The 15994-nt window shown below is 36.1% G+C and overlaps 1 protein-coding gene across 8 annotated transcripts in view; it reads left to right on the plus strand.

Moving 5' to 3' along the window:
* Positions 1–15994, plus strand: part of PDE4D (phosphodiesterase 4D) — a 348860-nt gene that overhangs the window by 315875 nt on the left and 16991 nt on the right. The window contains exon 1 of one of the 8 annotated variants that reach the window (XM_021534345.3): positions 8705–9105. The exons of the other annotated variants lie outside the window; for them this stretch is intronic. Within the exon in view, the coding sequence (XP_021390020.1) occupies positions 9058–9105 (48 nt within the window). The 5' untranslated portion in view covers positions 8705–9057. Of the gene's footprint in view, positions 1–8704; positions 9106–15994 lie in introns of those variants that run through there. 8 annotated transcript variants of the gene reach the window in all.

A 15994-nucleotide genomic window follows, 5' to 3' on the forward strand; every position in this document is an offset into this window, starting at 1 on the left:
TTGCAGTACACAGTGGAAACAAACTGCCAAATAGAAGCCACATTGGAGTATTTTAAAATAAAATATTAATTTAACTATCAAACTGTTTACTTGGAAATATGGATTTATTGTCAAACTGAAGTTTCTCAGGAGCAACACTAATTCTTGTAGAAAAATTAGTATAAAAGCATTTTCTACATTTGAACAGTCATTTGAAAAACGACCCCTGGAGGATGACTAAAAGGGTGCCTCTCACCTAAAATTCATTTCTACAATGTTAATGAGAAATGCGTATGTTTATACTCAAATGTATGACTTGAGATACTCATGGTGCTTGCTTTGGTGTTAGATTAGTTTCACAAAAAGAAGAGAAATTCATGCAGCTGAGAGGACCCCTACAAAATTTCTGCTGTTGTGATGACTGTGTTGGAGACTAGTAGATGTAGGAGTTGTGTGAGTTGTAGCTCTGTGAGCTAAAACTTGGTGCAAAAATGGCTGTATTTGGGAGGGCTTCTGGCTGTAGACCATGGACTCTGAGCTGGCAAGTTTTGAGCCTTGTGGCTCAAGAATGGATCAGGGTTCATACCACTGTCTCACAACAACCTACACTGTGGAGTAGGAAGGAACAAAATGACCTTGGGATGGATTGATGCAGGTCTGCATTTGTGGAAGAACCTCAAAAGGAGACATTGTGACTTGGGGCAGCGAGGAGTGTTCACTGTCAGGTATGGGTGTGTCACTTGCCCTTAGCAGGGCTTGACCAGGGTCTCCCAGCGTGGTCTGGTCTGAGCCTGCTAAGCCCTGGCTGCATGTGAGCTCATTCATGGCTGATGCACTGAGCACCAGGCAGTGGAGCAGAGCCAGTCCACATGATGGGAATGCAGCAGCACCCAGCGTGCACTGTCACCACCGCCTGAGGCACAGAGACCCTAAAGGCACTCTGTTTCTGTGTGTAGCACAAGAGGCAAACCACTGGTATCTATAGGCAAGGAGTAAGGAAACATACCACAAGCTGCCTCATGCAACTATTGAGACTTCTTGTAAGAAGGATTTAAATCACAGAGGTAATAGGTATGCTCTTCAGGAAACTACAGAGCTGCCTTTAGCCTGGTTATGTTATCATGTCTCCATCTCCCTCATGTGGAGCCATAAACCCAACTTCACTGTACACCTGAATGTGGGTCTGGAAACCACTTGGGTTTTGTGGTTTCTTGCTTATTTGACCTAGAGGCATTCAGGTGAAATGCTCACTTCCACAGAAGAACAAGCATAAAATTTTGGTTTCTTTCCCTATATGCGTGAGACGAGGGTGTAATGGATTAGACTAGTTGTTTCTCTTGTTCCAAACGAATAGGTGTTCACTATTTTGCGAATCTCTATAGATGTGGAGCATATTTCTAGCATCTAAATAATAATATGAAAGGTATGAAGGACACATTGAAATGAGTATTATCTTTTCTTCCTTGAAAGATCAATGATGCTATCACATGCACTTTTATAAGAGATACAACACCCATAGTTTAATAAGAACTGGAGTGTGAACCAACAAAATTGCATGAAACAACTTGCAGTTTGCTTGCAAATTGTTGGTATCTACAGTGTGTGATTTGTGGGCATTTGCTAAGGCATGTTTATCAGAGCTGTATTGAGCTTGTTGCAGTGTTAGTAATCACTTAATTCCAGAAATCTCTGGTTTTGTCTGTGGAATTTTATTTTTCCCACAACTGTACAAAGAGGGGTGAAAAACTCATTTCTTTTAGCATAAAAATACAACTATTCAGCAGGATTTCTGATGAACTGTTAAAGCTTGATTTTGGCAAGGTCTGTAGTAGAAGCACATCATTAAAATAAGAATGCCATGTTACAGGAGAAGTAAGATTAATCCAGCAATACCTGTAAAAAAACTGAGGTTTGTTCTTACATAGCAAACTAGCTTTCTGTATGAACTAGGAATCCATGTAAAGCTTAGTTTGTACTGGTATAGTCATATCAGTCTTAGGATAAGTGTGCCATTGAAGCTCTCTGAATTATTACACCTCTTTGCACTTTTCCTAGATACAGCTATCTGCAAAAGTGTGTAATGTGGGTATAAACTTCTTAAATGACTATGCTATGGTAAATAGAGGGTGATTATTTACTTGTAGGGTGCATCTACATAAAAGAATGGAAATAAGGTTTTCATACAATTCTGCATTTTTAGGGTCATTGATGTGTCAGTTGACAATATTCTGTCAGAGCAATAACCACCTGAACTACTTGTTACTGCTTTCTGTCTCCTCAAATCTGCCGTCATAACTACAGCTGTTGTCACACCTTGGCCGACCTTTCTCTGATCTAAATCAGCCTCGAATAGTAGCTCCTTTGTAATTTACATAGTTTTGATAGGATCATATTCAGGGAGAAATAAATACATAGCAGAATATTGTAAAAAGATTAATATTTGTTGAACTTAAACTCCATATAATGTAGGTTGTTTTCTAGAGACTATTACATACATATGTACTGTGTCATTATGTGGAAAACTTTCAAGAGAATGATTAGTAAATATTGTGTCTTAAAGGATTGACAGTGATCTCCAAAATAAGAGTTGAAATAGGTGTTGTTTCTGTTGCCTGTGCAATTGCTCACAAGTGTGTATTGAAAATGCTGCAGCTGTAGAGAATACCTGTAAAGACCCTGCTCTGGCATAGTTGAAAATTAGTTAACCATGTTGTGAATTTATGATGTGAAAAAAGCTTCGTGTTCCTACATATTCATAGCTATTGCTTTTATCATCACTAGAGGGCAGTAAATACAAACGCTGAATTATGTATCTTATCAGAATAAGAATGTATTAATATTTTCCCCCTTTTTTTGCTTTGTTAAATCTAAAATAATAAGGCAACTTTAATCTTTATTAAACACCTTAGCTCCTGGGTTTTACTACATATTTCCCCTACAATAGTTCAGAAGAACATTGTCATCTCAGTTGGTTTTAGCAACATAAAATGCTCATATTTTATGAATAAGAATTATATATTCCAAATAAAAAGATCTGAAAAATGATACTGCATAGGCTATTCCATAATTTTTAACAAATATAATTCTGACAGGCAGAAGGCTTCCAAGAAAACCTTTTTAAAACAGTTTAATCTTGCTACAGTTAGCACAATTAAAAGTTTTTTCAAAAGAACTGGAGATGTGTTCCACTTACTGTCATCAGTTGTCAGCCATCAGTGAAGTTCATCTCTTTTTGGTATAGCATAAGACCCCTGCTTTGTCTCTGTCCCCCCACCTCACTTAGTGTGTGGCAGCTGGTTGCTGCAGTTGAAGCAACTTCTCATATTTGTAAAATACTAATTGTTTGTTTGGGACTTTTTACTTAAATTCTACAGTTTCTGTCCTAGCCTGGATTCTTATATGAAACCCAGAGAATTTTGGTGAGGCTGGTTGATTCAGCATAGTTTTCTCTGGCTGTCCTGCTGCTTCCTTTGTTCCAGCTCTGGGTTTTGGCTGAGTCCCTCCATGTGCTCTTGCTTGCTGGATGAAATGACCATTCTTTTCTGCTGTGGTCTTCCAGCACTGAGTAGACTCCATTTTGTAGGGAAGCATTCTGGTGGTGTACACACCAGCACAACTCACGGATGGAGCTGGCTAATGCCGTGAAAACAGTTCTGCATTTGTGACGAGTAGGAGCTGGATTTGATATGGGTGATTATTGCTGTTCTCTGATGTGTGAAGGTCAGTCTAAAAATCATAGAATCATAGTAATGTTTGGGTTGGAAGGGACCTTAAAGATTATCTAGTTCTAGCCACCTGCCACTAACCTTGTTTTTTCATGTTTTCAAAGGCTCTTCATTTGGCATATAGGATTTGTTCATGCTATCTGTTCTTGTTTGTAATGATACACCTTGAAAACTAAAACTGGTGATATGCTTAAATGTCTACTTCTTTGCTTAACTTTTTGCTGCTTACTAGATAATATGCATTACATCCAGCACACTTGTATTCAGAATTGATGCTCAGACATCTCCCAAAATGTTCTTAGTGCAATTTCATAGTCAGTCCAAGGGGTTGCATTTGAAAGCACTGTTCTTCCCTCAAAGCTAAGGACATTTTTGTATTACTTATCTGTAGTAGGAAAGACCAAGGTGGTAAGTCCCCCATGTGACAGTTCATAAAAGTACTGCAGCTGAATCACAGACTCAAAGGTTGAAATTGACCCCAGTGGGTCATCTGGTCCCATCTTCTTGTAGAACCATCCTGAAGCACACTCCATGGGATTGAGTCCAGATGGTGCTTGAATATGTCCAGTGAGAAAGACTACACAGTCACCTACCTATGTTCCTTATGTTCAGGGGGAACTTTCTGTGCATTAATTTCTGCCCATTGCCTCGTGTCCTGTTGCTTGGCACCACTGAGAAGAGACAGATCCATTCTTTTAACATCCTCCCTTTAGATATTATATACATTGATGAGGTTCCCTCTCAGTCTTTTCTTCTTGAAGCTGAACATTCCCAGCTCCCTCGGCCTTTTATTGTGAAAGAGATGCTCCACCCCCCAAATTATCTTTGCTTCCCTCTTCCAGACTTTTGCCAGGACTCTCATGTCTCTCTTGTCCTGAGGACACAGCACTCCAGGTGAGGGGCTGAGTAGCAGGGCAGGATCACCCTCTGTGACCTGCTGGCAATGTTCTTCCTACTACACCCAGGGTACTACCGACCTTCCCTATGTCATCTTGTAGCGTGTGTTGATTTCAGCCCAGTTGGACTGAAGCAGTTTCAGCTGCCTTCTATTGCTTCTTGTTGCTTCCTTGGTGTTACAGAATTAGGTCCAGTCCGCTGTGTTTTCTTATTTTCAAAATTCTCCACAGTAGCTGTGGGCTTATAAGTTAAATAGACGGAGTTTTTTCTTTTATTACAGAAGATTTTCTCTGTCACATTGATAATATTTGCAAGCATTTTTTCCTACACAATGCACATAATAGAAATTAGGGAAAGATACACTAAAGCAGTGTGTGCTGTTCCATTACGTGTGTTGCCAGAATAAGAGGCTTAGAGCCTCTTTTTTTATTTAGAGGCACAGAAGACACAGATTTTAGGGGATGACAGTATCACTATGAAATGCCATGTTGTGACTTTACATACTCTACAGGGCTCCTCCTTTCTTCAGTGTAGTTTGCCTAGTTGTGAATCATGTACCTTATTGATGGTGGATGTCCTTGCAGACATTAAACTCCCTGAACTGTATTTAGTTTTCCCCTTAAATTACCTAAAGTGTGGTTTACATGAATGATGACAACATTCTAAACAAGTGAGGCTGCTGGTGGTGACTTTCACATCCTCACAATTTATCCCATGAACCACTCCTCCTCCCAGTTGTTTCTGTTCTTAGGAAATTTTTACACTGGAAATCTTCATGGTAGTGATGTAATTGCAGATCACCAATGAAGAAATTTAGTACCATAAAGCAGTTTCAAGTAATGGAAAACCTTACTTAAAACAGTCCCATTAGATGAAAACAGCCCATTTATGACCATTAGGAATGAGTCTATAATCAGATCCTCAGCCCACTCAATGTGCCTTTTCTCAACACTGGGAGTAGTGCAGAATATTTTACACTTACAAGCAAAATCCTCTATGACTGTACAAGAATATTACATGTTCAAACACATAAGTGATACTGACTGGCATTAATTACACTTTTATGTATCACTTCTATATCAAGCAAAAACATGGAATATGTGTATATCAGCTCTTCTGTCCTTATATCCAGGACTGGGGTTTCATGAAATGGTCAGAACATACCCATCCATCCTGCTTGTAAATTTTAATTAGCACAAATTAACATTTTAAAATTCTTTAAAAGTATGCTAAAACTGAACATTGCAGCTCCTGGTATCTCTGCCACCTCCTTTTATGACTTCTTTGGAGGTTGTCCAGAATAATTGATTAAATAATAGCTAATATTTGCTAAGGTTGTTAAGGGGCTTCATCATCTTTGAGTCTTTCAAGGTCATTGTTTTGATTCTTTCAAATACAACAGTGCTCATTAAAAACTTCCTTTTTTTTTTTTTTCTGAATTATTTTATTACTCACTTACTATAATTTCATATTACACCTTACCCATTTCCATATACTTCGATTGATTGGAACCATTGTAGAAAATGTCATTATGTCCTTCCTTCCCCCATGTTTTATCTTAATGGATATATATTTGTATAAAAAACAAGAATCTCTAAATTTTGTTTTTCTTATCTTGAATTCCTCTAGGTATTTAGTTAGTTTCAGCTATTTGCCATGTGCTCATCTTTCTACTGTAACCTCCTTTAAAGTTAGTTGTACAGTGATTGTAACCTGGCAATTCAGGAGGAAAATCAACCAAAACCATTCTTGTAAATCAGAGCCGGTTTGAATTTCCTGAGTGTCTTCATCTAAGACCATGTTGCCAAAGTCAGGGGGCACGCTTTCTAATTCAGTGAAGTCATACAATTAAATTCGATTACAGCAATCATTATTTTATGATGTTAAGACTGTGAGTCTTGAAAAAATAATACAAGTCAGTAATAAGCAGTCTGCATCAGATGTAATTGCCTAACTGTAATTGTAATTATCACTATAGTTAATACGAGCTATAATGAATTGATGTAATGTGTACTTGTTATATATAAATATGTATAAATAAAATGGTTTTCTTGTTTTTATATCAAAATGACCTAGCTAATAACTCGATAAACACCATTCTTCAATAAATTCTACCAACTGTAACTAGTAATTCTTATAGACGTATCTTTGACTCATACATTAGTGGGGAAGAAGAAAAAAAATTCAATGATTTTTTTACTGCATGTGTAACAGCTGGTGAAATTTACATACCAGCCATTTTAAATATTTCTTATTTGAATCAAGTTCTTTTGGGAACAGTTCTTTGGGAAGAGTTGTAAATATTTCATGAGGAAGCAGTCTTTAGTAGCAAAGTAAGAAAGATTTAAAATTTGACTTTCTCATGTCTTCTCATACAATCTATTGCAACCCAAATTTCATACCCACATGTTTAATTCCTAAAATAGCCAAAAGTTATTTTACCATTTTCTAAGTTATGCTTGAAATTGCCTCCTGAAGAAAGGCATAATTTTTCCAGCTCTGTGTTGGTACTGGGTAGGTGGCAGCAGTGCTCTCTTGTGGATGATAGGAAGACAATGAAACACAGATGTAGAGAAGATTTATATTCAGCATTATGAAGCTGAGCTGTAAGAATCAGGAGAAATATTTTCCTCAAGTACCTTTTGACTTCTTTAATGTCTTGCTGATTTTCTAGTAATCCAGGTGTGTTTTCAAAACTTAATTGTTTTATATGCATTTAGCTTCATAGATTCAGCCAAGTATAACTGTGAATATTAAAATGTGTCAGAATTGTTTTATATTATCTATTCTAAGGCAAACAGTATGCCTTCCACATGAAAATACTTTAAGTACTGATGATCTGTTGATTGTATCCAGTTTTCATACTGCTCTAGGTTTTTCTCCTGTAAGGAAGAGATTTGTTGATCTCATATTGATCTTTATAGGTTCAATTCTTTTTGAAGCACTTAGTGTTGGCTGACTACTTTAGCCAGAACCTCTCTTATGACCATTCTCAGTCAGCATCTTCCAGTGAATCAGCAGTGTGGGATCAGGCTGACTGCCGCACCTCATTCAGCTTGTCCTCAGACATTTGCCCATGGTCACTCTCTCTTTCTTTTGACACAGCAAAGACTCAGAAATTTGCTGCAGTAGTGCATGTGCCTTGCAAAGAGTGGAGCAAGGTAATCAGAGAACCATAGAATGGCTTGGGTTGGAAAGGACTTTAAAGATCATCTAGTTCCAACCCCCCTGCCATGAGCATAATGTATTCCCCCTTTCAAGTTTTGGTCTCTGAGTGACAGATGGTGGGATCTTTTATTTAATGCTTGAGTCAGCTCACTGACACACTCCACTTTCAATTAATCCCTTCTTTTTTTTCAATGATGTATGGCTGTAAATGATTATAATAATCTGCTGAGGCAGAAAGAGCAAAAGTTGAATAAATACAGTGAGAATTTGAGTACTCTTATTATTTTACTTATATCTCCATAGAATTAACATTAACTGGGTATTGTAAGACATGTGACTTGATTTAGTTTAATAGTAACTGTATTTATCTCTTTAAATAAAAAAGCATTAGCAGCCTGGCCCAATAGTCTGAAGTAGATCAGTTTTTAATGTACATGGCATAAAAGCCAAAAAATTTCATTGTTAAGGTACATCATAAACTCTTCAAGAAACAAGTTAATCTATTTATGTTGGGTTTCTTCCCTATAAAAAACACCTGAAAATACATTTTTCTTTCATATGAAAAAATAAACCCACTAAACAATCCAGACAGATGTAAACACAATACTGATTTTGATTGCTTGGATGGTGTGTTCATTGAAAACTGGTAAATGCTGCGGAAGCCCAATTATTTTTGAATGACATGTGAATGCTGCGGGCAGGGATACCATTAGGAAAGGGCATTTGCTGTCAGGGAAAAAAAAAATAAAAAATATCCCATGCCCAAGAGAGTCCCCAGAATCAGCCAATGGTAAATTACTTTACATCATGACACCAGCCCTGCAGATTTATATCTTTTAGGGTGACACACTATTGGCTGCTAGTATGGCTCTATGGGAGGGATCGCTGCCTCTGTCTGTGGCTTCCTCTTCAGGTCCTTATTTGGTAGCTGTTGATAGAGCAAGTCTTTGAGCAGCTGAGCATCTTGACATACATTATTCATTAAATCCTGGTGTTCAGGAAATATGCATATCCCTAGCTCTTCAGAAATTTCTTCAGCTCGTACAATGTGTGTCTTCAACGTTACCTCTGAATGCTTGGAGTTTCACAAATGGCATTTATACAATCAGAAGACCACACGGTTGGATTTCATTTCAGTATGCCTCCTGAGCACACAGCTGCTGAGAACCTGAAGACCAGCAAAAAGAATTAGGGGAAAGAAGACAGAATCTTTATTCTTGGAAGTATTTTGCAGTGTCAAATAGCAAAGAACTGATAGCTTAGATTGGTAGTATAGAAAAAATCAAAAATGCCTGAGGCAAACTATTTACTCTCAGTTTCTTGGGGCTACATAAAGGTAGGATTTTGTTTTACCTTTTAAGAACTTTGATTTATGGTGCATGATTGCATGATCACTGGATTGTGTGAGGATTTGTGAATTATGATTATGATTAATTTGAAGTGAAAAATCAGACAACAAGCCTTTGCTCAGCAAGAAGAATGAACTGCATAGTATAGTCTTTCTTAGAAACTATGCTGGGACTTTTAAAATAATATTGCTTCAGTGAATGATTGGACCAAGTCTAAAGCCAAAGAAATTCGGAGCAGTTTTGTGTTCTATCAGAAAAATTGTATTTCTAGCCATTAAAATGTTTTAAAAAACTCCAAATACCTTAAAACAGAGATACTATACAATAGAAGAGAGCATGAGTAAAGAAGCTCAGGATAATGGGTGGATGTATGACTCATGCTGGTTTTAATAGCTGAAGAAAGGTGAAATTACGAACACTGTGTTTCAACAGCATTTTTGGTAGCCTCTGTGAGTGTGACACCTTATTGATTAAAACTCTGGAAATTGCCATCTTTTAATACTGATCTATATTGTTACATGGGGCAGTGTGAACTAGATTGAAATAGCAATACTGCTAGAAAATGGAACAAGCTTTATCTCTTTTATGGAAAAGTTTAGCATCAAGGAGTTAAATCAGTATGCCTGTCATCACATAGAACTGAAATCTACTTAATAGAAAACCACATCTGAGCTTTGGTTTATTCCTAAAAAATTATGTTTGTGCTTAAGAAAAATGCTGCTGCTTTTATACTTTTATAATTGTTATCGTGTGTAAAACAAAATTGTCCTGTGCTTGACATACAATAAATGTACCGAATAGGTCTGCTTTAAAGAAATTCTGATTTCTCCTGAACTAATTAAGGCATATGTTGAACGAAATGACTAAAAATAGCACAAGCATTGTATTTGCACAATTGAAATTCTTATGCTTTCCTTTATTAGTAGATCTATGTCTTTTAAAATAGAAATGCAAAGCCTATTATGTCCAATTATGAGTACTTTCCACTAATGCTGAATTGTTACGATGTATTACCCAGTATTTTGATCAGTCATCTGTGAAGAAATTTATCCCATTATGCTAGCTAGGTATATTACTTTCTTGTTTGCTAAAGCAATAAGATGAAATTACTTTGCATTTCAGCTAAAAGTAATTTATTGTAATTTACTATAAAGTATTTCCTGCATTTCTAGGCAGCTGTTGTCATGTTCCTCTTGCTAAATCATAAAAATTCAATCACTAATTTAAAAAATTCAAGTTCACTCTTACAGGTTAGCCTTTAGAATTCACATGCTTTTTTTTTTCTAATTGAAGTTTAGCAGATATGATGGTAGGTGTAATTGATTACACATGGGGGGAAAAATGTTCTTTGTATAGATAGTGACCTATACTGTATACAGACAATGATTTTAGTTAAGAAGCCAAGTTGTCCTTGAGCACAATTTTATTACAGTGCTTTTTGAGAGAAAAAATATGAGAAGCGAAGACATTCTGTTCTTTGTGATATTCAAAACAAGTATGTAGAGAATGTATGAAAATCTGAAGATTGAAATATCTTATTCTCAGATTGTAATATAAGATATATTATAAAATGTATCTTATTCTCACTGTTTGTAATATACAATATAACATTGTATATGTTTCTATCCCATATTATGCACTTATTTCTGTGTGCTTCAGGCTGTACTTTATCTCCTGTGAATTATTATTTTGGAAAATGTTTACCCCTGGTTTTTGAGTATCTTTTACTGAAAAAAATGAGCACCTCTATCACAATGACAGACTTAGAGATATCTGCCTTTCTATAGCTTATTACAAAAAACAATGTCTGGCCTAGATATTAATTAAACCCGTGGGCTTCTAACACAAACCTTTAGCTATTAAGAATGCTGTTTAAGTATCTAGAATGCTGCTAAAATCAAAGATAGTTTTGCGTCAATAAGCAGTGCAGACAGAAGCCTTACATTAATTTGTAAGTCTGACTTAAAATTCCTTGTTATATTGTAGAATACAAGCTTTTCAAATCTAGTAAGATAATATAGTTTATTCATTTTGAGATACAAGTATATTTAAAAAATAACATTGGTAGGTATTTCAGAAACAAAACATATTCATGTAAGTTGAATGTTCCTAGTATTAATAGCATGTTCCATAGATGTATTCTATTTCATGGAAGATTTTAGAAATGTTACCTAGAAAAGAGGCAGGCACAAAGGCTGAAACTCAGATCTTTGCCCTGTGGGTTTGGGAGCCATTGCTGTGAGAATCCCCTGTCACTCTTGAGCATTTTTATTCCAGCACCCACTGGACTTGATAAATGCTCAAACTTGATAAATGCTCAAAGTGGAGGCCAGGTGGGATTGGACTTTCTGGTCCATGGACTGCCTTCTAACTCTAGTTTCACCTTCAGTATTGGTGCCAAAGGCTGTGTTGGAGGCTGCCTCTTTACAGTCCCTGGGATGCAGCAGGTTTCTCTACAGGAACAGAAAACCTGCATGGAAAGACCCTGCTGCTGCAGGGAGTCTACAGCAAGAGTGGTTCTGTGTGCTTCCTCTCGACACAGCTAACTGCTTGCTGCTTCTTTACTTAAGCTCTTTGTTAGTGAACCAAGAACTTTACACAAAATTTGTAAAGTCTTCTAAAGTGTAAACAATAACCTGTATATATATGAAGTGTGTGATCCAAACTTGTTCATGGCTGTGAATCAACTCTATTTGGATCTTGGAGCTGGTGACTCTTTCTAACATACGTTCAAATTTTTCTAAATAAATCTATCAATGCTCTGGTTGCCATCTGGGAACATGATTACTTCAAAAGTTTGTCTGTGTTTTACTGTGTGTCTTTTCTGGCATCAGAAAAGTATCTTATTTTTCAAAAAAATTCCTCCATGTATGCTTATCCTAGGCTGACAGCAGTAATATAGCTACAAAGATGTGCACACATTGGGCTTTAGCCCAGAAAGACCTAAACTACAAACCTCTTCTTGGGAACTTAAAACAATTTAAGAAATCATTCTCAATTCATTATCATTAATGTATGTATCTTTATTCTCATGTAGTACAGTTTTTGCTATAGCAGACTTCTTAGGTTTATAAAGGGAGATAAAGGTTCACATCTACTCTTTTCACTTTAGAGACATTTTTAATGTTATTTGAATGCTCTGTTGTATTGGTGCTCCTTCTTATTTCCCCCATCCCCCTAACCCCAGATGAGATTAAAATCAAAAATAAATAGAAACAAATGAAATTTAAAAAATTCTGCTTAAGGAAATATTTTCAGGATTTGTTTTAGAAAATATCTTATGGCTCCATTGCTCTGACATCTATTTGGCAGTGAAGAACTGTATAATTGACTTAATGGGCATTTTATTGCCAGCTCATTTTCAGGGTGATTTTCTAAGGATATAGTCAAGGATTGTCGTATTCCAAAGGGATGCATGTGTCATTTTTCCAACTTAACAATGCCTAGTTGGATGTGTGAAAATCTTTCTTTCTGAGAAAAATACAATATATGCACAGATCAGCCAAAATCCTCTGCTTCCACCCCATGCTTAGCTCAAAATATCATAATTAAATTGTATTGTTTAAAGGTTTATTAATAGAAGAGGTTTGATCTTTATGATTTATTTTCTTGAATCTGAAAAGTATATGGCATTCAGATTTTTAAAATTCTTGTTCAAAATATCATCTTTATTATTTACTGCTGTTAAGAACAAGGTGATTTTATGTCCTCTTTGACTTGTTTTGAATATAACATGCAATGTGCTATTTCCAGTATGAGATTGTTGATTCTAGCTAAGTTTCAAGCACTTAAGGGTGTTTCTTGGATAAACAAAACAGTGTTGGCTCACGGATATAACCAACTTCTCTGGCTGGCAATAAGAACTTGAGGGAACCATGTGAGAGGCAAAATTTCCTTATAAAGTAATTGCGCAGAGCTGTGTAAGACATGGATCTTTGAAGCAGTTACTATGCATGGGTACACTTGGGCCCAAATTAAATCTTGAGAAATAGGTAAAATTGGGAAAAATAATAGTGTTAAATTTGGTTTTGCTGTTCTGATTGCTTTTTTCTTAGAAAAAGGTTTTTTTTTCCTCAAAAGGCAAGTTATGAAATGTAAGGGGACTGAGCAATATACAGATACAGTGAAACAGAGTATAAACAAAAAATTGTTTGAATATCTTGATTTCTGTTTGTCTCTCATGTTTGATTTTTTTAATATTCTCAAATAACATTATTGTTTTGCATCTGCAACTGCTGTCTGCATATTGTCTTCAGCTTCATCTGATTCAATGGCAATGATGGTTATAAGGCCTTGTCAGATAATTAGAAAAATCAAAACAGTTCTCTAAACTCCTGCTTAGACCAGAAGTTTTCATGTCAATTAAAGTCTTGGTCCTGTGGCGTCAGCAACTTCTGAAAGAGTATGAGGAAATCATGCAGCTACAGTTCTTCAAAGCCAAAGGCATCTCCCATTGAATTTGCTCTCAGCAGGAGGGCCTTGCAGAGGCTGAGGGACTTGTTTCACTTTACACCCTTGTTCAGCAGTAACACAGACTATTCTGCAGTTCTCATGCAGATGGTTATTTTCATGTTCTGCTGATTTGTGGGGTGATGGGAGGTGGGAAGATGAGGGTTTCCATCTGACCTAGTGGGGAACAGAGCACTAGAAAAGAATGTTATGTACTTTCCATTTGCTGTGGATATTCATAATACAAATACTGAGCTGAAAATTCTTAGAGAATATATGCTCCATAATTTCCAAAAGATGATTCCCAGTATGCAAATACAAACCTCTTTACCCACCCCTGCAGGTAAATGTATTATTTGGGAAAAAACAAAAAATCCTTCCTATTTTCTCTGCAAATACTGATTTGCTCCTCTTTCAAAGATGGAAAACTTTTAAGAAGACATCCTGAAGAGTACATGCCAGTGGTAGCTAGATGGTCTTTTTTTCCAGAGTGTAGAACATGACACCATTAGTGGTTTTTTGCAGCAAAAACAGCAACACCAAGTTGGGCATTATGTAGCAGTGTTTACTATTAAACAACCAGGCAGATGAGGATCTATTGAAGTTAGGATCCAGTGAACTAACTAATTAAATTAAGGAGGAGAGAATATTGAAGTACTAATGGATAAACTGATGACATGCCTGGAAGTTAATGTGGTTTTGTCAACTCCTGGCATTTTATTAATATCCTATACTCAATATTTAATTTGAAGCTGCAGTCTCTGGATGCCATCTGGAGACAAATTATTCCATGACATCTTCATTTTTTGTCTTATATATTACAGTTTCTCACCTTTTGTGGGAACAGAAGAAAAAGTGTGTAGGCATGACTTAAGTGTGTTAAGTGTTTAAAAGTTTAAAGACAGACTTTTAAAAAAATCTTGGTATTTTTGGACTAGTCATTATATTGCTTAGTAAACTTGGCTTGATTTTTCTGCATTTGACATTGGTGACAAACACTAGACATTGCTGAAGACATTGAGACTGGTTTTGTCTGGAATGCATTGCTCTGTAGTTCTCATAGTATGTGTAGCTGTGTTTGCAGTATGGTTCTAATTTCAGACATGTGTTGAGCATTTTGTAGCACATGGCTCTATCTGAGATCAAAGCTGAGCCTTTGGCTTGTGACTAAAGTAGGATTCAGTCTTTGTAGCTCTGGAACTTCCTGAGCTGATGACACATCAAGATGGCAGAAAAATGCAGTGGCTAATGGTTAGAATGTTTTATTAAAGGTAATTTTGTTGGTCACATTGTGAGCAGTATGGTAATTGGTGGTTTACAAAGACATTGTGAAGAAAATAACACCTTTCACTATGCAAGACTACTTTGAAGAAATAGCTTTGATGATTCCAGTGGAATGGAAATGGGATGGTTAATATTTACTATAGTGGTTTATTTCCTTTGAAGAAGAATAAACTATAAATTATGAGTTTTCAACATAGAGGGATGTTTACATGTATATACTCTAAGGGTAGCTATTCCTTGATATAATGGGTAGTCATGACTGCATGAAGAAGGTAAATGGTGATTCTGAAAGTGGCACTAATAATTTTGCTTTGTTAAGAGAAAAGATGACTGAGAAATCTAACAACAACAAAAAAAAAGGATGGCACAATAGGAGGCAAATTCAATAGTGACTGATGCATGCTGATTTTCATTGGCAAGAGTTTGAATTATTAGTAAATATTGCTGCTTTCTGTTTGCTGATAATATCAAGGCAGAGCTATAGTCAATGAAAATGCATCTATGCAGTTAACCTGTCAAGCATAATACCACAGGATATCATTTCACTCTGGAGTCTAGAAGAACTCTAGAAGAAAGGCTCAGTGATGTGTACCTAATTGATTATACATTTAATGGAATATTAGTATCTGCTTCTATCCTATAGACTGTCTAGAGCAAATTGCTAACTAAGAGGGAAATAGAAGGTGTTTCCACAGATGGGTATTTTCTACCCCAATGTTTTTTGGAGATGCTTGCAGTTTTTCTGAGATAGTGGAATGGTTGAGTCATTCATTGAATATAATAATTTTAGGTTGGAGACAACAAAACCTAGCTCTTTTCCCATTGGCTAGTATGAGATCAATATGATATTTGGATTATTTGGAGCAATATTGTCAAGTAATTTTGAGTAGATTAATTATGAGAGGTAAGATAGATTTGAGATGTTACATAATGAATTGCAAAAAATGCAAAAATAGATTAATTTGCAAATATTATGAGAAAAGTAGTAGACAACAGATCTGATATAAATATATTTATATTTTAAAATCAAAAAATTGGAAAGACAGTATTATAACTTGTGTGTGTGCAAATGCCGTAGAGTTTTCAGTTACTAGTAGGACACTGTACCTTAGTCATTGAATCACTGTGGTGTATTTTAGGAGG

This window comes from Lonchura striata, chromosome Z (genome assembly GCF_046129695.1).
Source record: "Lonchura striata isolate bLonStr1 chromosome Z, bLonStr1.mat, whole genome shotgun sequence".
Taxonomy (NCBI): Eukaryota; Metazoa; Chordata; class Aves; order Passeriformes; family Estrildidae; genus Lonchura; species Lonchura striata.